Genomic DNA, 23,589 nt, shown 5'->3' on the forward strand with positions numbered 1-23,589 from the left:
GGGCTTCAGCCAGGCCTCTGGCTCTGAGACCTCTGCCCTTCCCCCACAAGCAAGGTTGCCATGGCAATGACCCCTCCTTCCCCATAGGCCCTGTGGTTTCCTCTAGAGCTTCTTTCACTTTCTTCTTCTGCTTTTCCCACTCCTCCCCTTCTCCCACATCCTCCGCCTCTCTCCCCCACAGGCACAGGTCACCGGTGAAGACAGCCGGGGGCAGGTAGGCCACTGTGCCAGGGAGGAAGGTGGGCGGGGTGGGATGGATGCTGATGGGAGTCACAGGGGGCAAGTCCAGGGGCACAGGGGCAGAGGCCAAAGGCAGTGGGGCTGACACTGGGGTGTTGCAGAGGTTAAGGCATGCAGGGCAAGGAGAGCTATTAGGACCAAAGGTAACAGGGGGGTGTCATGGGGAGAAGGGTGGGGCCTTTTCAGAAGGTGAAAGTGGGGTCACAGAGTGAGTGGCTCACAGCCTGAGCTATTGGCATAAAACAGAAACACTGTAACTCAGATGCATGCTGGGGTTCTTTTCTTCTGGGGCCCGGGGGTCAGAGGGACACCTCATGGAAATCAAATGAAATTTCAATGGCATCCCCAGCCTCCCCGCCGCCCCCAGAGAAGAGCAGATACCCACTGCACTTATGCACAACCAGAGGCTCCCTTTCCCCCACCTGATAGGTTGCATTCTGTTTCCTTAGTTCCCCTAAGAAAGCTGCAGAATCCACCCTCCTCGCCAGTCCCTCTCCGGGTCGGCGGGCCATTTCCCCTGCTTCTTCCTAGAGGGAGCCACAGCCCATGAGTTTCCATCACTTTATTTTGCAAAAATAGAAAACTCAGCAATATGCGATACAGCGCGGTGAAGGGGGGAGATGTAAACAGAGGGGAGGGGACAGCACCCTGACCCCCCAGAGAAAAAAGGAGCCAGTGGGACTCTTATTTGGCAGCTAAATACAAACTGGGGACTGGAGGGAGAAGGGAGGGGTCACAGGGGCCCTGGGCTCCCCCTCCCAAGACCCCCGGAGGAAGGGGTCAATTCCAGGGTGTAAACAAAAGCTAATAAATAAATAGAGGCTTCCTCTGGGTCAGGGTGGGATCAGCTAAGCAGTGCCCACCCCCCTCTCCCTGGACCAAGCTGCTCTGGGGTCAAGGGGGAAGGCACTAGGGGGAGAGGGATTCCCCTGGCCCCTCTGTAGTGTAGGAGGGTCCCTGCCCCATGGCTGAGATGGGGGGCAGGGGGAGCCCAAGGCACATGACAGGGCTGGAGTAGGGGCTTGTAACGGTAAAGGCCGGGCCCAAGCAAAGAGGTGCAGAACGGACCTGCATCGGTCCCTTCACCCTCTGCACCCCCACCCCCCACCCCCACAGACACGCAGGGCCCGGCCCGCCCCACCCTGACTGGCACGAGGATGGGGCATAGTGGGCAGCGTGCACCTGGCAGGTGCCTTATGCAGCATTAGGCACCAAGGGCAAGAGGGTGGGCTCAGCCCCCCCCCAGCCCCCGCTCCCTTTTGGTGTCTAGTGTTCCTGTTTGCTCCCAGAGGCCTAAGCACCTGGCAGAGGGAGGGGCTGTGGAATGGCAGGGTCGCCCTCCTGCCCTGGGGAGCCTGGGACCCTGGGGTCTGTGGGGCAGTGTTGCGATTTGAGAGTCCAAACCCAGGCTCGCCCCCTGACCGCTCTCCTGGAGGGACCAGGGCAGGCCCCCAAGTCTGCAGAGGGAGCCGGTCAGAGCAGGAAGGGGATGAACACAGAGGCACCCCTGGAAACTTTGGCAAAAACAAGGAGCTCATTGGAAGGGGCGGGGAGAGGGCAGAGCAGGTCCTCCCCCAGGCACCGGCCGCGTCTGGGAGATGGTCAGTCTGCTGCCTGGAGCCCCAAACCCCGCGGCAGGGGAAGTCAGGGGCCCTGGTCGGGGTGGGGGCTGCGGCCCCCTTTGCCCGGGCCCCTGGCAACCTCGTCCTCACTGGAGGACTTGGGGTGGGGGCCAGGCTGCGAGGAGTCATCCTCAAACATTTCGGGGTTCTCCAGCATTTCTCGGATCAGGGGAGGCATCGGGCCTGGAATCTCCATCTTCAGGGTAATGGCCCTTTCCGCTCCTGCAATAGAGGGGTGATGAGATTTGGAGGGGGCTGAAGCACGGCCCCTAAGGGCACCTCCCTAGCCTTGCTCAACCACCCTCTGACGCCGCTCTGGGGGCTCCCAGCCCAGGCCCGCCACCTGTCTGTCACCCTCTCCCTGGTCTAGGGATCCTGGGGTGGTCCACTCCTCTGCCTGTCTTCTCTGCCAAGCCTGCTGCCCATGCATCTCACCCTTTCAGGCTGTCTCCTCAAAGATTACAAGGTGTCCAACTGCCAGCCTCAACCTCCAAGATACCCTCCCTTAATGACTATAGCTTGTCAGTTGTTCCTAGGGCTGTTTTTAATAACGTCTATAATTTTTTTTTTGTCTTTTTGCCATTTCTTGGGCCGCTCTCACGGCATGTGGAGGTTCCCAGGCTAGGGGTCGAATTGGAGCTGTAGCCGCCAGCCTAGGCCAGAGCCACAGCAATGCAGGATCCGAGCTGCATCTGCAACCTACACCACAGCTCATAGCAATGGCGGATCCTTAACCCACTGAGCAAGGCCCGGGATCGAACCCACAACCTCATGGTTCCTAGTCGGATTCGTTAACCAGTGCGCCATGACGGGAACTCCAATAATGTCTATAATTTAGAACTAACATGCAAACACTATCTGCCAGGCATCCTTCTAAACCAGACTGTCCGGGAGTTCCCACTGTGGCTCAGTGAGTTAAGAACCTGGCTAATATCCATGAGGACACAGGTTCGATCCCTGGCCTTGCTCAGTGGGTTAAGGATCTGGCGTTGCCACAAGCTGTGGCGCAGGTCACAGATGCAGCTCGGATCTGGCATTACTGTGGCTGTGATGTAGGCTGGCAGCTGCAGCTCCTATTCAACCCCTAGCCTGAGAACCTCCATATGCCTCAGGAGCGGCCCAAGAAATAGCAAAAAAAAAGACAACAACAACAACAACAAAAAAAAACCCAGCACAGTCCAATAGAACTTTCTGGGATGATGGAAATATCTCTTCCATCCTGTGCAGTAGGCGCTGGCCGCGCATGTGGCTACTGAGCACTGGCAGCATGGCTACCGCAACGGAGGAACTGAATTTGTAATTCAGTGCAGTTCTAAGTCCGTTGTAGGTTGACTCACTTTTCCTTCACAACACTTAGAAGGTAGATTTCAGTCTAGCTCAGTTTACAAACAGGAAAATAAGGAAAAAAGGAAAGGCGTTTGCCCAAAGCGTCCCCACTAGCATGTGGCAGAGCTGGGAGGCCCGCGTAGGCAGCCTGGGTCTCAGCCCCTCTGTACTCGTCTCTGCCTGAACTGGGAGACCGGCAGCTCTGGGAAGAGAGAGGGGAGGTTCGCTCCCAACTAACCCTTGGTGCTGATGCCCCGGAGGTCGGTAATCTTCATGAGCATCCTCGGGAACATGTAGGGCTGGCTGGGCCGCCGCCGCCGGGCATAGAGCCTCAGGGCTTCCAGCAACGGCTCCTGCAGCTTGTCCACTTTCTCGGGTTCCTCCAGGTCCATGCGGTCTGTGGGGATGAGCGCGGGGAAGAGATGGGGAAGACAGTGACAAATGGCTGATCCCAAGAGGCCCTGCCCTATGGCCCTCCGGGCCCCAAACTTTTGGGGTTTTTGTTTGTTTGCTTGCTTGTTTGTTTGCGTTCCACTTTTGGCCGCCCCGTGACATAGAGAGTTTCCAGGCCAGGGATCAGATCTGAGCTGCAGCTGCGACCTAAGCCAAAGATGGGGCAATGCCAGATCCTTACTTAACCCACTGTGCCAGGCCGGGGATCGAACCTGCGTCCCAGTGCTCCCAAGACACCACTGACCATCTTGTACCAGCGGGGGCTTTCAGGGCCCAAACTTTAACCATGAGCCCCACCCAGGCCATCTCCACTGCTCCAAGCCCTGTCCCGCCCCCTCTTCGGCAGGAGGTTTTCTCTGGTAAATCACTCCTGCCCGGACCTCTATGTCAGCACTAGTATCTGGGGTCGCCTCAGCTTCCCCTGGCTCTACCCTTCTTTTTGTTCTTTGTTCCAAGCCACCAGGGAGTCTGTACAGGAGCTGAGAAGTCTGTGGATGGGACCAAGGTCTCCCGCCTGGTGGGAGATAAGGTGTGGGGTATGATAGGAAAGGAGCCCAAGTAAACGCCAGGGGGCGCCCGCGCACCTCCGCAGATGAGGCAGATGGCGCTGAGCAGCCCTGTCTCTGTGTCATCCATCTCCAGGGGCAGGAGCTGCCCAGCAAAGGCAAAGACGAGGTCTGTGAGGGGCCCGAAGCCAGCATTGTGCATCTGGGTCCGGTTCAGGGTCAGCCCATCAGAGAAGGTCATGGTGTCCTGCTCCGGGGTGTACCTTGTGCAGATCCGCAGCATCTGGAGGTGGGTGGGGGGTGGAGGCTTAGTTCTCTCTCTGGGGAGGCGTGCTTATGGGGGTGAGGAAAAGAGGGAATGAGGTACAGGCGCAAGGTGAGGAGGTTAGGTCCCAAAGAAGGGCTGCCTGAGCAGGGAGGAGGAGGGAGGCAGCGAGGTGGAGGTTCTGAAGCTGGGAGAGGAAAGAGAAGTCAGAAGGAGGCAGGGCTTCCAGAAGTCTTAAGATCAGCTCTTAAGGGCCGTGGAGTTCCCACTGTGGCATAACGTAATCAGCGGTGCTCTGCAGTGCCAGGATGCGGCAGCACCAGGATGCAGGTTCAATCCCCAGCCTGGGATAGTGAGTTAGGGATCCGGCATTGCTGCAGCTGCGGGGTAGGTCACAACTGCGGCTCCAATCTGATCCCTGGCCAAGGAACTTCATATGCCGTGGGGTGGCCAAAAAAGAAAAAAGAGCGAGAGCTTCAGTTTGGGAGTTTGAGGAAATCTGGGGAGTCCCAGACTGCAGGCGGAATGCGAGGTAATGAAATCTTTGTGTGGATCAACTCCTTGGTCTTACATGAGGGTCAGGCTGTGGCAGAAGACAGGCCACAGGGTTTAACTTACCAGGATGTCCAGGCAGGCAGCCTTGAGCAGAGTGATCTGGTCAGCAATGCTGAGCCCTGTAAAGCCGGGCAGCCGCTTGGCAAACTCCACGATCTTAATGATGCACTTGGTGGCCAGCTCGCTGAACTTATCCCACAGCCCCAGATCCAGCTGCACCCGGTGGTCTGCACTGGAGTTCTGCAGGAAGGACATTAGAATATGAGCTAAGGCCCACCCTGGGGGGCTCTCTTTCTGCCAATAGCCCAGGCTCTCCCTCCTGCATTCGGATGCCCTCCTTGTCATCAGCACCAGACCGTGGCTCCAACACCAAACCCCCCCCACCCATTCTCTGAAGTCAACGGTCCCCTTCCCGCAGGGGGGCCCTGCCCACTCCTCACCGTGGTGTATTTGCCCAGCTGGCAGAGCGAGGGGAAGGTCTCTTGATGGGCTTTGCTGACCTTGGTGATGAGCTCTTCTAACTGGGGGCTCAGTTCATAGCTGTCAAGCGACCCTTCTTCCTTCACCTCTTTCTTCTTCTTGTTCCGATCATTCCGCACAGCTTGGGGGCAGAGGCGCCAGGAGAGGGTCAGGACCCTCAGAACCTCCCTCCGGATATCCCCTCTCACCCTGATCGAATGTGCTCAGTCCTTCTCAGGAAGGGTCCGTCCCTGGGACCCTAGGCAGGGCCTCCATTACACTGTCTCCTAACCTAGCTCCCATTCCCCAGCTGGCTCTCCCCAGCCCCACCCAGGGCCTGCAGCCCCTGCTCCCTCCCCAGGCCATTCGGCTCCATCCTGCCCTTCCTGTCACCCTGCAGGAGCTGGGGGGGGGGGTGGGGGGCAGGATATGCAGGCAGCAGGATATCCACTTATAGCCTTGGCAGCACAATGGCGCAGGGGAGGGGGGGCACCCCAGATCCACTTCGGGCTTAGTCCTGGGAGCAGGGGAGGGGACTGGCAAGCCCCCCCAACTTCCCCATGAAACAGGGAATGTGCAGTGCTGACCCCCATTCCCTCATTCAGAGGAAGGGTTAAGCTCTGAGAAGGGAGAAGGGGAAGGGGTGGGGTCTCCTGGGTGAATGGAGCTAATCAAATAGGACTGGCCCAGTGGTGGAGGCAGCACTCCAGGGCAGGCTGGATCTGGGAGGTCAGGGAAGTGGGGGTGGCCAGTGGGAAGAGGGTGGCAACCACAGGCTAGGACAGGAGCGCTCTGCCCAGGGAGGCCGAAGAGCCTACCTTCCTTGGACATGCCAACTTCAAAGCACTTCTGTAGCCGGCAGTACTGGCAACGATTCCGGGTCACCTTGTTGATGATACAGTTTTTGTCGCGGTGACATGTATACACCATGTTCTTCTGGATGCTGCGGCGGAAGAAGCCCTGGAGTTGGGGGGCGAGGGCGGGGGGGGGGGGTGGCGGAGGATCAGTGAAGCAGGATGCTGGGAGTGCCAGCCTCTCCTGGGCTTTGCAGGTTGCCCCAGGCCTGCCCTAATCTCTTAACCACCTCTGCGCAAAGCAGCCAGCCACCTCCCACCCCAGAGGGATACACACACACACACACGCACACGCACACGCACACGCACACGCACAGTGAATCTCTGATCTCGCCCAGCTAACTCTGGATGCCCAGTGTGCCCGCCCCCACCACATACACACCTTGCAGCCTTCACAAGAGCTGACCCCGTAGTGGTAGCCAGAGGACTTGTCATTGCACACGAAGCACGGCTTGTAGACCCGGGGAGGTGGAGGGGGCGAGGGCGAGCTGGGCACCATCTCCTCTGAGCTAGTGCTCTGCGTCTCCACCGCTGGGGGGAAGCAGCGACGTGAGGGTCAGGAGAGAAGGACCCCCTCTCGGGGGGGGGCTCTCTAGGCATCCTTATCAGATATACACCCGGCCCCTATTCCCACTTCTTCCTCTGGCTCAGCGGTGGCAACACCATCGCCAACACAGGGATCCACAGCCCCACGGCAAACACCTCCAGAAAACCCCACATGACCAGTATGAGACTTTATACAGTCTGGCCATCTCCCCCTACAATAACGCCCTCCATGCCATGCTCAAGTCCCCAGATTCCAGGTCCAGGACATTCCGGAAGTTAAATTCTCTGGGCCTCAGTTTCCCCAGTTACAAAGTGGGTGTGTGGGGCAGAGTGGGGGGTCGTTATGGCCCATGGCTCTGAACTCTCTCCTCACTCCATCACATCGGGTCCCTGTCACGTAGTCTCCATTCTCTCCTTCACGAGGCCATAGATCTGGGGGAGGAGGCAGTTCCAGGCCACCTGTGGCGGGCACCTGGCTAAAGGCCCTGCTGGGAGACTCAGTGGGGGGACCTGAGCAGTCCTGTCCCTCAAGCAGTACGGGCTGGACCAGCCTTGAGCTCTTCCCCTTCCGACCACCCCACCAAATAACTGCCAATGTCCTTTTCCCCAGAAACCACCGAGACAGGGGAGCCCATGGGACCCAGGTATTGGGAAAGTAGGTTAAGGCATCTGCAACAGGCTCCTTCTACACCTGAAGACGCTGAGGCCAAGAAAGGGACGTGACCAGCCCAGGGCCACCCCGCCAGGCAGTGGAGCCAAAGTCCTTGGGTCTTCGGACTAGATCTAAGTGGCTTAGCCCAAAGTTAGAGAAGGTAGGAAGGGGAGGCAGCTATGTGCTCAGAGTCTCAGGTCCAGAAGCTGGTGGGGGAGTAGCAAACCAGAGCAGTCAGGTGACAGTGGGTAAACAGGGCTGATGGGGGAGGGGAGCTCCCTCTGGACCCTCTCTGAGGGCGTCCACACTCCTAAAAGCCCCCCGCAAATACCCGATCACGCCTCTAAAGAGATCTCAGCCCATGTCATGCAGTGTCAGTGGGGGGGGGAGGACACCCTCTGTTTGGGAGGCTGCTGAGTAAACCATTTTGGGGTGTGAGTTGATCACCAGAGGCTAGAAAAAAAAAATCTATACATTATTCAACCTGTAGGACCAGTTGCCCAAACCTGGAGGGGCCAAGTTAAGGCAAGAAAACCCTAAGACCCGCCCTCAGGAGTGTCCCTGGCTTGTACCCACCTCAGGAACACCTTCCTCCTTCCAGCCCGCTGCAGCCCACCTGGTCAGAAGTCCACCCCAGCCTCCAGCGGGACAGAAGGAATGCCCGGGATGCTGGGGTTCCGGGCTAGCTCCACCCTCCCGACAGGAGGGAAGCCCTCCCCGCCCCCCAACACACCAGACACTCAATTAGCATAAGAATCCAGCTGGAGTGAGATTCCCCCATGAAAAGGGAGAGAGAGGAGGGAACGTAAGAAGGGTGCCCAGAGTCTATTCAGGACCGGGTGGGAGGTCCCAGGGGGCCTGGTGCTGAGAGCTGGGGGGTGGGGGGTGGGGTGCTGGAATCCTTTCAGGATGGTGCTGAGGGCACTGAGCTGCCCACAGGCCATTGCGTGGGGTGGTGCTCACTTGGCGCTGACGCCCTCCCTGCCCGCAGAGCGCTGCCTCACTTCCTCTCTTGCGAAAGGACCTGGGTGCGGTCAGACTGGCATGGGCCAGTGCCAGCCAATTAGGAGACTGGGGGCAGCAGCAGTGGCAGGGAGAGAGGCCCCCCAGGGGCAGCTTTTCTCATCTACGTGGTACTGTCACCCCTTCTCAGCACTCCTCTGGCACACTCCCACCCCCGAACCCTAAAGTGCAGCCCAGTCTGGGTCAGTCTGGGGGCCAAGGGCGCAGGAAGGCTAATCGGGTCAACTCCACTCAGATTCCCTTCTCAGCCCTGGGCAGAGAGCCCACCACGGGGGATGCCGCTCCTGGGCTAAGCAGGGGCCCCTGCTGGGGAGGAGGGGGGTGGGCTCTGGGTTTTTCTCCTTTTAAAGCCCAAATTGCTGAAATTGAGGAAATTCCTGGCCAGGCTGAGCGGAGCTTCAAACAAACTCTTTATAACCGGCTGTAAACACTCCCAGCTGCGAGGCCCAGGGCTGAGAAGCCTGGACTCACAATCTGACACACACCTCCTTGGAGACACTCTCACACGTTGTCAACATGCAGGGCACAAAAGCAGGCACGTTACCACTGGGCTCCTATACCCCAAGGGGACCCTGGCACAGAACACCCAAACGGGCACAGAGGCATACTCGCTCCAGCCACACAGAGGTGGATGCACAAGTCATAAACCCGACACACAACACGCAGCACTCCCTTCACAGCTGCAAGTGAGCAGCTCTGCCACCAGACAAACACCCACCGCCTGCCAACGCAGCACCAGGACACCAAAGCCGCCAAATACAAACACACCCAGTGGCCTTCCCCTCAAAGGACCTTTTTCTTCCCTGGTTGGGACACACAGGTCTAAACTACTTTCTAAAAGTGTGTGGAGCAGGCCTGAAGCCCACCCAGACCCTGGAGGCCACAATTGTTGGTCCAAACTGAAATGCAAAAATATACTGCCATTCAAGTCCCAGGGGCTTCCCCAAGCCGCCTGAAATAGAGGAGGTCCCCACCTCGGGACCCGCAAAAACCCTTCCTGGGAGATTATCTCCATCCCAGCACCCCTCCCAACATACCCCAAGTCCCCGTCCTATTGGGCCCTGAAAGGAAGGTGACGAATTCACGAGGATTTGGTGCAAGGCAATCGTTCATGTTTCTCGGCCCTTTAAATGCTACACTGTTCATACTTGCCCCACCCTACCCCACAGTGAGCTCTCCTGTTTGCCACCTCCCTCTTCCAGTCTCTCCCAGTTGTTAAATCTGAGCAGCTCTGCCCTGGAACCAAAAGACAAAAAAAAAAAAAAAAGCCGATCTCGTAAACAGCGCTGCCGAGTGCCAAGGAGCGAGGCGCGTTGGCGGGGGCTCGGTGACCCCGCGCGCGCACTCCCCGGGCGCCCGCCGCCCGCCCCTTCCCAGCGTGCCCCCCAGCCCCGCGTCCCCGGGCTCCGAGCGCGCTCCCAGCCCCAGGGAGATTCTGGGGGTGTTCCAGGCTCCCCTCCCGGCCCCTCCCCACCCCCCACGCCCGCCAGGCACTTCGGCCTGGGCTTCAAAGCCGCCTCTCATCTGGACTTCATTTTTACTGCCTCTCAGTCCCCGGCTTTTTATTACCGCTCTGGAAAGGGGTTCCAGGGCCCCAGGCCTGGCATCTCCCATTTCACAGAGAGGGGAAGATGGATATTTGGGGACCCAAGAGTCGTGCTCCCTGGGCCGCTGCCACCTCCACGCCACCCCCCCCCCCCCACACACACCCTACACAGCCTTTGCTTGAAACTTTTCGCTTCCTACTGAAGTAGTGGGCTGGAGCCATAGGAAAAAGTGCACACAACCCTATACACATTTCCCAGTATTTCTTTTTTCCACAGGGGAGGGGGGGGCGCCAGAACCCAGCCTGGTCCCGCTTGTGTGCACAACCCCTTCCACCCGGCATGCAGCACACACAGGATGCACGCTCGAACACAGCACTTTCCAAAACCGCCTCCGCAGCCACGCAGGGCACACGCCCTCCCGGCCTCACGCCACAAACATCCCCACACCGGGCCATGCGGACCTGCCAACGCTGGCAGAGGGCGACACTGCGTGGAGGGACCCCTACACCCACACCCGCACCCTCTAGGCTCGGCGCTTGCACACTCCAGGGGTGCACACGCTGTGCAAATCGTATTTTTTTACACTCCCAACTTCCCACATGGACTTTACAAACGCCACCCACAGTCCTGGGTGCCCCAACCCTCCGGGTCCACGGACCTGCCGGCACAAACTACCAACGCACCTCGGCCTCTCCCTATCCCTGGGAACTCTGGAGGGGCATCATCCACAGGTCCTAGCTAAACACCCACCATAAAAACCACACACACAGTCCAAACACTATGCACACACCCAAAGGAGTCGCTGAGGCCCCCACGTTTAAAGGGCCAGTACCTCTCTTTCCTGCACACCCGGCCCTCACATGGAAAGGGTCGGAATCTCCGCTTGCACCCCAGGACCACCTTTTACACACGGAAAGAGCGACCCGCTGCCTGCCCTGCGCCCCACACCCCTCCCTCGGGCTTGGGTACCTACACTGCAGACTGGCGGGTTGCGGCCAGGCAAAAGACTCGAGTCCGGCGAAACAGGAGCTGCCGGTGGCTCTGCGCAGCAAGCCGGCCCCGGGCCCGGCCGCCCCATAGAGCCGTCGCGGACCCGGGGCAAACGTTTCCATGCAGTCGTACATCGCGACCCGGCTTGGAGGGAAGCTGGGTGCTAGGAACACCGAGGACCCGCAGCCGATTCCCCCTCCTCCCCCGGCGGCGCCCCGCTCCTGGAGGGGGGGAGGGGGAGGGCTAGCATAGGGCGCCGGGCTGCATGGGGGCTAAGGGGTGGGCGGGGAAGAGAGGGATCCCCAGCAGGGGAAAGGGACTGGGCGGGGCGCAGAGCCGGGGCTGCCGCTCCAGCTGCGGTCCGGCTCACTCTGGGCGCCTCGGCGGCCAGCACTGGGAGACCTTTTGTAAAAGCGAAGCCCGGAGGGGTGGGGGGTGGGGCTTGGAGAGCGAAGGGGACCGGGCACCAAGATGAGCAGAGCTGGGAGTGGAACTCTCTCTCTCTCACACACACACACACACACACACACACACACACACTCGCGCCGCGGCGCGCTTGCTTGCTTAGACACACATCCGTACATGCATTTATCTTGGCAGGCACCATGCATTTGCAAATATGCACTAGTGCACGTGCATGTCTGCACGCGCATAAAAGCAGAGGTGCACCCACGTCTGTGCAAGCACACCTGGCTCGGGAGGATGTTTGTAAAGATTCTCTCTCCACAGCCCGGAGGCTTGCAAGCGTTTGCATTTAGGCGCGTGCCCGGGTCGGGGTTGGGGGAAGGAGTGGAGGAATGGAGCACAAGCATTTCCTTTCGAGTTTCCCCTCCTCCCAACACTCCCTTTTTCGCACAAGTCAATACAAGCAGAGGGGTCTTGACGGACCGGGGAGGTGGGAACATGGAGGTTCCCTGCGCGCCGCAGTTCTCCAGAGCTCGAGGACCTGCACTACCTCCACCCCCTCATTCCCAGGCCTGGCTCCTCCCTCTCTCTCTCTGCGCGCGCGCTGCAGGGCCGAACAGTACATTCCTGCGGCTCGGCGCGCGCGGCCTGCTCCTTCCTTCCCGTCCTCCCCACCCCCGGTCGGAGGGCCGGAGCGCGCTCCCGCCGTGAACTCTCCGGGAACCCCCCTCGGGGCGGGTGGCCGGGCGCGCTCACCTCCTCCTGACCCGGCCCCGCCCCACCCCGCCCAGGCCGTCGCCAGCGCCGCCGCGGAGTCCCCCCGCCCCTCCAGCGCAGCCGGAGTCTACCCCTCCTAGCCCGAGCGGTCCTCCCTCCGCCGCGGCCTGGGCCGCCTCCCTCCGGGTCTCCCAAGCCCCATCCCGCGGCTGACACTCCCGGAGCGCCTCCACTGCCTCTCGTCGTGCCCCTTCCTCGAACCTGCCTTCACTTTCAGAGCAGAAGACTCCCACCCCAAATTGTTCCTGCCGTGCCAACTGCGCCTCGAACGACACTCCCCTTCTGAATGCCAACTCCCCTCCCCCCAGAAGTCGCTACCGTGCCAATCGCCCCCAAGTGCCAAATGCCCCTCTCGGCCATAACTGCGAGTCTGGTCGGTAGCTGTTCTCAGAGCCATTAAATACCCCCGCCAGTGGCAAACTGCCCCTTCTCCCCTTCAGTGCCACACTTAGTGCCCTTCGGATCTCCGAGGGCCGCCCCGCTCCCTCGCGGGCCCCTTCCGGGCACTGAGCGCCCTCGCCCGGCCGAGAAAGGGTTGAGGGGGGCGGGGGGTTGGCCACGTCAAGAGTTTGCCCTCGCCCGGCCGGGCCGGGCCGAGTCGGGGACCCTGGCCCCGGGACAGCGCCAGCGGCGGCGACTCCCGGAAACCGCCCCCTCCCCCGCGCCCCGCCCGCCGGCCGCCGCCGGCCGCCGGCCGCCCGGCGGGCCGGCCCAGCCGGCTCTGTCAGCGCCGCTCACACGGGGAGCGCCGGGGGAGCGGGAGCGGCGCCCCGCCCGGCCCCTTCCCCCGCCCGGCGGCGGTGGCTGGGCCAGGGCGGGGCGCGCTTTTCTAAGAATCTGTTGTACGGGGTGGGGGGCGCACTGGGGTGCCGCAGGAGTGGGGCGCCAGTTTGGAAGAATAAAGAGCAGGAAGGGGTGCCAGAGTAGGCGAGGGAAGGGAAGGCAGGCGCGGAGGAGGGGCCGGGGTGGCTGCCGGGGACTAAGGGGGGCAGGGCTGGGAAGGAGGGCTTGGCTGGCGGATGCGGCGGCGCGGGGTGGCAGGGCCGACTTGGGGGCTCCAAGCAGGGATGAGGAGGGAATGCACTGCGCTTTCCAATCCAGCCTGAGGTCCCTGCTCTTGCCCCCAACCCCGAATACCCCACTTCTGAATCCAGCCATTCTCCCACAAAAAAAGAAAAAAGCGGTTACAGATTTCGGAATCAGAATCTGGCGAGTGGCAAAAAAGTCAATTAAGTGCAAAATGGGTAGCACCCCAAAAACAAGGGGAAAGAGCCCTGATTAGTCAACTCCAGGCTGTCAGTCCGCCCCCCCTTCCCCCTCCGAAATCTGAAAGGTCCCAATTAAGTCAGGCCTGCCTGGTGGGTAATTAGAACCAGAAGTGGCCAGGCCACAGGGAGGGGGGTTGGGAGTGGGGCACAGGAGGGGGGGGGGGACTCCAGAAAGTCAGGAGTCCTCAGTAGCTCCCCTTTCTCTTCACCAGGTGCACCCCACTTCTCATCGCCCCATCTGTGTATGCTTCCCAGGCATTATAGGGAGAGGGGGCCTTAGAAGGGACCAGGCATTGGGGTGTCAGACCCACCCTAACCCCCAAACCCAACCCCCCATTCTAGACAGTCTTAATACAGCCTTGGAGAGAAGGTAAGGGGATTGGGGGAATCTAGTGCCCCCTCTTTTCCCCAAAGTCCCCCCAGCCCTTATTGCAGCAATTAGACCCATTAGCCTTCTAGCATTTCATGGGAACCAGATGTTCACCACCAGCCTGGTGGGAGTACGAGGGGGGGCTGCTGCCTGACTCACCCCATTCCCTATGATCCCCACCACCACAGGCACACCCCTCCCAGCTAGAGCCCCACAAAGGCATGGCCCCAAGGCAAGGAAAAGTGTACCCCTCCCCCCTTAACAAGGGGGACATTCCAGCTGAGTCCTGCTTGGTCACCCCTCAGAGCCTCTACCACCCTGGCAAGGATGAATTTGGCCAACCAGGGCCCGTGGGGGGAGGGACAGCTGACTGCTTCTGCATCTCTCCTTTCCTCCCCTCCTGCCACCTTCTGGAAGGGGTTTGAGGACAACCGGCTCTGAATTCCTCATGCTCAATTCTCCTTTTCTTCCCAAACCTTCCCTCAAAAACCTGAAGAGGGCTATTGCAAAGCAAAGAAGGCCCCACCCCAAGGGTAAGTCCTAACTTGGGAGTCCCACCTGACGGGCAATGGGAGGGGTCTTGGAGAAGGGGCGGCCTTGGAGCCCAGGAACAGGGAGGTGTGAATGAGGGACCGGGCCCAGTGCGGGGCGGGCGGGTGAGGAGCGCTGGGCAGGATGGGGGCTGGGACCGGGTAGGGGGCCAGGAGAGGGGGGTGCAGCCTGGGCCCCAGCAGCGGCGGCTTGCCCAGCTCCCCCCGCCGGAGAGGTTTCCTGTTGCAATCAAAGCCCCGTTTGTGTCGGCCTGGAGCTGGAGCCCGAGCCGGAGCAGGAGAGACCCGGGAGGGGAGGGGAAGGAGGCAGTCGGCTGGGGTTTTTTCCTGGAGGAGGCCTCGCTGCCGCCTGCTCACCACCGGGACCGCCCGCTCCTTCCCCTTGCCTCTCCCAGAGTCTGGGTCCTCTCCGAGTCTGTGCCTCTCAGCCGGTGCAGTTGCCTCTCATCTCATTTAGGTCTTAGAGTCTCTCTTTCTCAGTCTAAGTAGAACTCTTTTTCTTCCTGTGCCAGCCTGCCCTCAGTTTCTCCGTGGGACTTAGTAGGGTGGAGGCTGGGCTCCTTGGCCCAGAGACACTGCCACCAAGTTCAGGGGACAAGCGGGGCTAGGTCCTCAGGACCATGGCTGTCTCCTCAAAGGGGGGCGGGGGGAGGGGGACGGCAAGGCTTCCCTTCCCACCCATCACACTCTGTTCCCTGCAGTCTTGATAAAGCAAACACACCACACACCAGTGTTCATAAACACGGAGATACACGGGGAGGCAGACACCAGGGTTCTATGCACATGTGTAAGCAAGCACACCTGAACCTACATTGCGTGTACATGCACACACACACACCCCTCTGCTTTCCCACGCGTGCAGCACACAGGCCTGTGCTTGCCTGGGCGGCACGTGCTCCCCTTCCCGCTCCCCTCCTCCACCACGAAGTTGTGAGATGCCTCCTTACCCACTCAGGCCCCGCAGCAACCCCAAGAGGTGCCCCTTCTCAGGGAGAGCTCCAAGGTGCTAGGGACCCAAAAGTAGGATCCGGGAGCCAGCCCCAGGGAGACCTTCCAGACTCCTTTCCAGACCATCCCCCCCGCCCCCAGTTCAGGCACAAGAGGCTGAAGAGAGATCCAGGTGATGGTGGCTTTGGCATCAGACTTAGGCCTCCAGTCCTCCTCCATTAGATGGCCCAGCCAAAACAGGGACAGTGGGTCAGAGAAATGAGAGACTACACGTCCCCCTCCAGCCTCTCTCCTGGATCTGCTCCCTGGCCCAGGAACTCCATACGCTGCGCTGCGCGAAGAGCTGAGAGAGCGTATTCTCCCAGACTCAGCATCCCTTCCTCTCCCCCCTGTCTCCCTCTCATTCACCACTAGGTGCTGCCTACCCCACTCCCAGGCAAGCTTTCTGGACCCAGGCCTTCCCCTCCCCCTGGCCCCACTGCCACCTCTCTGCCCAGGCCTGTCCCCAGCTGCCAGCCACACCCTCCCCATTTCCATGCCCTGGTTCTGGCTCCTTCCTTGGAGTTTTTCTTCAGCCCCCCACCTTCAGGACAGCCTTTGGAGATGGAGTCTAGTCTGAACCCTTCCCCTACCTTGACCTCCCTTTGAACCCTGACCTTGATCTCAATGTGTCCAGGGCACAGGGGCACATGGAGAACTTCCCTGGGGACCGGCTACTGGCTCTCAGCATTCTCCCCGCTACCATTCTCTCTCCTCGAATCCCCATTCCCTTAGCTGCCTCGCCCAGAACTTGGGAAAATCGAGTCCCAAGAGACTGAGTTGTAAGGTTTTCTGTAAGAAGTACATTCGCGTGGGGAGGGTGGTTCCTGCCCACCTCCCAGACCCCAGGGTAGATTCATGGGTATAAATGAGGGAGGGGAAGCCCAGCTGAGGTTTCCGGGGCGGGGGGGCGGGGGAGGGAGCTTTGTGCTCTCACGTTCACCTGCGTGTCACCCAAATAACTCCTGTTGGACTACAGACAGGCCCCCGGCAGGCCTCACTAAATACCAGACACACCGTCAGCAGCCCTATTAAAGACCGCCTCAGTCCCCACACCTTTTGTTGCACACCCTGGAATTCCGTATATGAGCAGAGTCTCAGGGACGCGCTGTGCACACACAAATGCATATGGCAATCACACACACACACACACACTTGCCTTCTCCAGATGAGCACACTCTTTCCAGCAGAGCTGCCAGCCCCACTAGTCACCCCTTCACACACACACACACACACACACACACACACACACACACACACACGCACGCACCCCTCCAATTGCCAGCTTCTGAAGACAGGACCCTTCTCTCCGCCTCTCTTCCTCTCCGACCCACCCTCAGCTTGTGGACCTATAAAGAATGTTTCTTTTTTTTTCTTTTTCTTTCTTTTTTTTTTTTGCTTTTTAGGGCCGCACCCAGGGCATATGGAGGGTCCCAGGCTAGGGGTTGAATCAGAGCTATAGCCAGCGGCTTACACCACAGCCACAGCGATGCCAGATCCGAGCTGTGTCTTCAACCTACACCACAGCTCATGCAACACTGGATCCTTAACCCACTGAGTGAGGCTAGGGATAGAACCCACAGCCTCCTGGTTCCTAGTCTGATTCGTTTCTGCTATGCCATGACGGGAACTCCAGAAAAGGATGTTTCTTTATCTTTTGGTATTTTCTTCTCCTTCTCTCTTTCTTTTCTTTTTCTTTCTTTTTTTTTTTTTTTTCTTTTTTGGCTGCCCCATGCAGCGTATGGAGTTCCCGGGCCAGGGATCAGATCCAAGCCACAGCTGCGACCTAAGCTGCAGTTGCCTCAATGCCAGGTCCTTAACCTACTCTGCCTGGCTGGGATGGAACCTTCATCCCAGCGCTCCCAAGATGCTACCGAATGCATTGCCCCACAGCAGGAACTCCTTCTGTGTTTTTATCTCTCTTCTTTCCAGGTGAGGCCTTCTCTGTACCAGCTCCCCTGCTGGCCCTTTACCCCAGAGGCCAGCATCCCAGCCGTCGCTCATGGGCACCAATGCCTGTAATGCAGGGCCCAGCAAGGAAAAGAACTACCAGGTGGGAGGAGAGGGGATCCGAAGGGAAGACAAGAGGCCTAAGGCTTGCCTGCTGTCAGCACTCAAAGGCTTCACCCAAGGAGGGCAGGCCTGAGGGACAAGTAGGGATCTGCAGAGTGTGTGGGCACCTTGCCAGACCTCGAGAGAGAGGAGGAGTCCAAACCCATGTGGCTGGAGGCGAGGATGCTTCTGGAACAGCCCCTCCACCTCCCCCGATTACCTCTGGTACAAGAGCTACCTTCTTTGTGCTGTTTCCACCCTCCCCAGACCAAGAGGAAAGTTTCCTGTCCCCACACATCTTTGGTCACCTGGCACTAGATCCTCTTCTCCTTTTTGCAGCCTTCCCCTAATTCACCTCTTTTTTTTTTTTTCTGTCTTTTCTAGGGCCACACCTGCAGCATTTGGAGGTTCCCAGGCTAGGGATCTAATCGGAGCTGTAGCCGCCGGCCTACACCAGAGCCACAGCAACGCGGGATCCGAGCCATGTCTGCGACCTACACCACAGCTCACGGCACACTGGATCCTTAACCCACTGAACAAGGCCAGGGATTGAACCCGAGACCTCATGGTTCCTAGTCGGATTTGTTAACCACTGAGCCTCGACAGGAACGCCAGTTTCACCTCTTGATCTGTCAGAGGTTTGGGCTCCCAGACTCCTCTACTTCCCAGCCTGGCTCCGCACCCCCCCCCCCCACGGCATGCAGGCAGTCAGTAGCCTCAGACTTCAGCAGCCCCACCCTGGGCCATCCATACAAAGGTGCTCCCCTGCTAGCTGACTCACTTGGGAGGCAATTTCAGAGCCCCAGATTTTAGGCATGCTACTTTTCCATCCTATTTGCACAGGAGAAATTTCATTTGCAAACACTTCCATTTGCTCCACATCCAAACCCCCTCCTGGCCACCCTGGTCACCTACTCCATTGGATCAGACCCCCAGCCCTACCTGCCTTCCAAACTCAGGTGCCAATTTGCACTCTCATCCACCCACCAGATGCCCTCCTGTTTCCACCTGCCCTTGTCCCCCGAGATCCCTGAGACTCACACAGAGAGGCCATCTCCTTGGGGAGGTCAGGCTGGCCCAGGCCCCGGAAGCTAGGGCTCAGCATCTCGAAAGGGGGCGACCCCCTGAGGGCCCCTGGGAAGGCGAAGGGGAAGCCAGCCCCTGGGTAGCCAGAGCCAGGCCCCAGGGCACCGGGCGCAAAGAGTCGCTCCTTATTGGTGGCCATGGCAGCTGCAGTGTGGGAGGCTGAATCCCCTGGGGTCTGTGGTGGGCGGGGGACTTCTTCAGCCACAGCCCCCGCCCATGCCCACTGCCCTGGCCTGGGAGGCTCCGTGCCCGCCCTGCCTGGCCTGCTCACTGGGTCTCCAAGAGTCCTAAGGAGAAAGAGAGGAAAAGGAGGAATGAGAGAACGGTCACTCTGAGGTTCGAAGCCCCATGGCCCTCTCCTAGCTGGAGTCTTTTCCCTCTTGGCTCTTAGGGTTTGGACCGCCTGGTTCAGGGGCCTCTGCCCCATGCTGGGGACGGCAGGTGCTCAGGCAAGCTCAGAGACGCTCTCCCAGAAGGGTAAACTGAGTTTCCAAAGTGAATGATGGCCCTTAGAGTGCTGGCAGAGAGGACTCCTAAGCTGAGAAGTGACCATTAAGCACCGCCACTGGGCTGGACACTCGATTTTAACCCTCACCTCAATCCTCTGAGGTAGAAATTATGATTCCCATTCCACGGATGAGGAAACTGAGGTGAAGTGACGGGTTTAAGGTCACATGGCTGTCAATGGTGGAGCCAAGATGCAAACTTTCTGCCACCCTGGAGAAAGCAAACATATCTCTGTTGTATGTAACATGTGGGCCCTCAGCCTCTTTGGAACCCGGACTCTGCAGTCAGACTACCTGAATTGAGCCCACCACTTGCCAGCTGTGGGATCTTGGACTGGTGTTACTCCCTCTGGGCCTCGGTTCCCTCATTTGTCACTGGAAATCATAAGAGGGCCCACTCCATAAGTTGTTACGAGAACTAAACATTTTACCGTAGGTCAAGAATGATATGTGTGGCACATACCACACGCTTTGTAAGCATCCCCTGGTATTTCTCTGTATCTTCTCTTCCTTCATACCTTCATACCTCTCTTTTAATTTGCACTTCCTTCACTTTCCATCTTCCTGAATACTCCCTCTCCCGGTTTCCCCTCCCTTTTTTTTTTTTTTTTTGGTCTTTTTGTCTTTTGAGAGCCGCACCTGCAGCATATGGAGGTTCCCAGGCTAGGGGTCCAGTTGGAGCTGTAGCTGCTGGCCTATGCCAGAGCCACAGCTACGCGGTATCCAAGCCGTGTCTGTGACCTACGCCACACCTCACGGCAACACCAGATCCTTAACCCACTGAGCGAGGCCAGGGATCAAACCCGCAACGTCATGGTTCCTAGTGGGATTCATTTCTGATGCGCCACGACAGGAACGCCCCCCCCCCAGTTCTGTCTCTCTCGCCAATCATCCCTCATTCCCTAACCCCTAACCTCTCTTCAAACCTGCAGATGTTGATGGAAGCCCTGCCATTGTGCCAGGTACGACGTGAGGAAGCTCCTCTCCCTGTCCTCAGCTTATTTTGCTTCTCCACCTCTTTCTTTACTTTTCTTTTCTTTTTTTTTTAGGGCTGCACCCGCGGCACATGGAGGTTCCCAGGCTAGGGGTCTTATCAGAGCTACAGCTGCTGGCCTACACCACAGCCACAGCAACACCGGATCCAAGCCACGACCTACACCACAGCTCATGGCAACGCCGGATCCTTAACCCACTGAGCAGGGCCAGGAATCAAACCCGCAACCTCATGGTTCCCAGTCGGATTCATTTCCGCTGCGCCCCGACCGGAATTCCTGCTTCTCCATCTCTTCTTTCTCTTCCCTGAGCCCTCTACTTCTAGGATGCCCTCTCTGCATCCCCCACTCCCTCAAATATAGCCTGCTCCCAGAGACTTTTAAGCTGAACCCAGGGGAGGCGGAGGGGAAGGGGAAGGAGGGAAAGAGCAGGTGGGGATTCTAGGGCCAGGCAGGTGGTTCCTGTTCTGTTGCTCTGACAAGGGAAATGTTGGCTTTCCCAGGAGCCCCCAAACCACTCGCCTGTCTAGGAAGTTAGGGACTGGGGAAGGAGAGTCAGCCCAGCCTGAATCTTAATGGACTAGATGAAGAAGGTCAGAGAAGGACCGAGAGAAAGGGAAACACAGTCTTCCAGGTGGGCAGGCCCAGAGGTAAGTGATGGGTGTTTCTGTATCTCTTTCCATCAGTCTTTGCTAAGATCATTATCTCTCAGTCTTTGTACCTCTGCTTTTTTTCTTCCTTTCTTTTCTATCTCTCATCTGCCTTGGCCTTCAAGCTCCCGAGGGTAAATTGTCGTAGAGGTTACAGGAACTCAGACCCCGATCCACCACCCTTCACTCAGCCCCAGCGCTTAAAGCAGCCCCTGCCCCTCAGTGGACACCAGCCAGATCCCAGGCACCCTGACTCTTCAGCCCAGTAGCTCCCCAAGCCCTAAAAGTCTGAGCTCCAAGCCCCCAGGGTCCCTGTCCTTTTCCTCCCCCGATCCCCTGGAGTCCTCATCCCCAGTTAAGCTCAGGTAGAGCCAGGAGTCCGGGCCCCTGAGGCCCCTGGGCCATAGCTCAACAGGCTGGGCCACATTCCAGGTGGATTAACCCCTCGAATGCCAAGGGTGAGAAGCTACGAAAGGTCCCCCCATCTTCCCCAGACCGGCTTAGACTGGGAACCCAGCTCCGTGCTCCAGCACTCACTGTCTTTGCATCTCATCTGCAAGCGGGGAACAGAGACCTGAGGGAGGGGCAGGAGGACGTCAGGGGTCCCAGAGAGGGATGCTCAGGCTCCTGGTCCTTGCCCAGGAATGAAGCTGTGAGTGAGCTAAGGACAGCCCAACTCTCCCTGGCCTTCCTCCTTCCTAGTCTGCCTCAAAGAAGGAGCCCGAGAAAGTTGAGTGAACACAGTGAAAAGGGGACCAAGATTCATCTCCGTTCTGAGCCCAGGTTTCTCTGCCTTGGCTGGAAAGGGAAGAGGAAGGTCTTAAGTCCAGGGTAGAGGAAGGGACCAAAGAACTGAAGATGATGGTACCCACAGAGAGTAAAAGGAAAGCCTAAACTAGGGACCCAGAGGCCTTGGTACTTTGGGGGACCTGAGAAACAGAACACATTTCTCCTACCAAGATGCCACCTCAGACAGAGGGTGCTGACCAGGGGAAAGGGGCCCTCTGCTGCTCTTAGAGCTGAGGTGGAGTTGAGGGGAGGGCATGGATGAAGGGGGCTGCCGGATAGGGGGGGACGTCTCTGCCGCCCTGCCCCGCTCCAGAGTCGGGAACAAAGCTGCTCTTGTCGGCTGCTCTCCACCCGCTGCCCCCCTCCCCTCTGTATAAACACGACCACCTTTTTCCATGACCCCATCCCCAGCCTGGGTGGAGAACCCAGGCATCCTCTGCTCTAGCCTGGGCCCCCAGCCTGCTCCCCAGGAGGCAGCGGTGGGCCAGGTCTCCCTGGCCTGGTGCCACCCTTGGGGGAGTCCAGACCCTGGAGTCTCCACCTCCCATCCCCAGGTGCCCCTCCCTCTACCTCACTGGTCCCAGGGAGGGGCAGTGCCCAGGAGGCAGGCAGGCAATGCCAGTGGAATGTGTGTGGGCATCGGAGGGCACGGGGAGGGTGGGGCAGAGGGGGGAACTGGAGGTGCCAGTTAGGTGGCTTTCTGAGCCAGGGGTGGGGGTGTGCCGGGGTGGGGGGGTGTGCTCTGTGCTGCTTACTAGGCTCTAAGCCACAGCGTGTGTGTGCATGTGTGTGGGTGTGAGTATGTGTTTCTCTGTTTGGGATACCCAAGCCCCAGGCACCCCGCACATGCTGCCTCCTGCCCCCTGTCCTCTCTTTTCTGGCCTCAAGGATAAGGGACACTGCCTGCGGTCCTCAACCCCGATCGGCATCCGAGGAGGGATGGTCAGGGCAGGAGCCTCAAACGTGAGGACTGGGATAGCAGTTGCTCTGAACATGGGCCCGGAAGGGGCACAGCCATCTCAGCTTCTTGCCCTCCAGACCCCTCCTCAGGCGCCCCTGCCCCGCCCCCACCTTTGCACACTCTTACCCTCTGGCCACCTGCAGAGATTCTCTCCTACCTGCTGGGTCAGGTTGAGGGACCTGGGCTCTAAGTGCCGGAGACCATGAGGCAGCAGCGTCAGTAGGGCTCCAGAACGGGGACTCCGGGGTCCCTGCCCCGGAATCCCTGCTCTTCCTTTGTTCAATTTGGGCTCCCCCTCGGAGAATACTGCCAAGACTCACACCCAAAATTGGGGATATGAGAGAGGGGAACTTCACTGGCCCCTATCTTATCCACTTGTCTCTCCAAGCTTCTGGACCCAGTGGGCCAGGATCGCTTGCCTCTGGACCTTTCCTTCGCCCTTCTGATGTCCAGGCTGAGCCATTCCGCTAGGGAAGGAGGAACTTGGACCAGCGCGGACCAAAAGTCCTCTCCTTAGATTCCCCAGGGGAAGCCAGAGGGCAGGCCGACGGTGGACTTTCCCCACAGGAGCGGACCCTGTCTCCCCTCCCACTCCAGGCACAAGAGTAGGATAGGAACCCCCTGGCCCAAGACTCCCCCCGCCCCCCTTCCCGTAAAGCTCGCTCACTACTCCTCGCGACGAAAGGGTGGATAAAGCCCAGCCCAGCCCAGCCTGTCTAAAATCGTCCCCATTCCCTTCCCACGTCAGGGCTGACCCCCAAGTCAGCCCCCCTCCACCCGTGCGGACAGCCGGACCAGCCCGGGGAGGGACGGAGCCGGCGTGGCTCCCCGGCGCCCCCGCCCCCGGCCCAAGCTCGCCGGGGGACCCGGGCGTCCGTCCGTGGCGCCGAGCCTGCTTCCCCGCCTGACTCACCTGGAGGGGGAGGGAGGGGGAAGGGAGGCCGCCGAGCCCCGAGGTCCCGGCGTCGGGCGGTCGCGAGGATGGAGCGTCGCAGTGGCAGGGGCTCCCGGTGATGGGGGGCTCTGGGGCGGGGGGCACGGACTCTAGGCTGGGACGGTCCCGGGGCCTCTCGGAGCCCGCCCGCCCACGTGACCGCCCCAAAATATCCGACACATTTTCTCCCAAACCGCACACTGACTCCGCAGGCGGGGACACG

At 59.4% G+C, this 23,589-nt stretch overlaps 1 protein-coding gene across 5 annotated transcripts; it reads right to left on the reverse strand.

Moving 5' to 3' along the window:
* Window positions 1-787: 787 nt before the first annotated feature.
* On the reverse strand, window positions 788-23,588 carry RARG (retinoic acid receptor gamma). Of its 5 annotated transcripts, XM_047786729.1 has the most exons (10): window positions 23,346-23,468; window positions 19,130-19,251; window positions 18,490-18,821; window positions 6,663-6,811; window positions 6,245-6,386; window positions 5,408-5,568; window positions 5,031-5,207; window positions 4,226-4,430; window positions 3,427-3,585; window positions 788-2,084 (listed from the first exon to the last, which is right to left on the reverse strand). In XM_047786729.1, exons 3-10 carry the CDS (start codon window positions 18,671-18,673, stop codon window positions 1,885-1,887), a joined length of 1,377 nt encoding a protein of 458 aa, XP_047642685.1. In that variant the 5' UTR covers window positions 18,674-18,821; window positions 19,130-19,251; window positions 23,346-23,468; the 3' UTR covers window positions 788-1,884. The 5 variants fall into 5 exon arrangements, with proteins under 5 accessions (XP_047642685.1, XP_047642686.1, XP_047642689.1 ...); XM_047786730.1 differs by lacking the exon at window positions 19,130-19,251 and having other exon boundaries at window positions 23,346-23,464; XM_047786733.1 differs by lacking the exons at window positions 18,490-18,821; window positions 19,130-19,251 and having other exon boundaries at window positions 23,346-23,588.
* Between the last annotated feature and the right edge of the window lies 1 nt (window position 23,589).

Source organism: Phacochoerus africanus, chromosome 7 (assembly GCF_016906955.1).
Source record: "Phacochoerus africanus isolate WHEZ1 chromosome 7, ROS_Pafr_v1, whole genome shotgun sequence".
NCBI classification, from domain to species: Eukaryota; Metazoa; Chordata; class Mammalia; order Artiodactyla; family Suidae; genus Phacochoerus; species Phacochoerus africanus.

Coding starts and splice junctions, on each gene's coding strand:
- RARG (XM_047786729.1), bottom strand. CDS start 18,673: ATGGCCACCAATAAGGAGCGACTCTTTGCGCCCGGTGCCCTGGGGCCT. Junction 3,586..4,225: donor CATCTGCCTCATCTGCGGAG/GTGCGCGGGCGC, acceptor TCATCCCCACAG/ACCGCATGGACCTGGAGGAA. Junction 2,085..3,426: donor CCGGGGCATCAGCACCAAGG/GTTAGTTGGGAG, acceptor CCTCTATTGCAG/GAGCGGAAAGGGCCATTACC.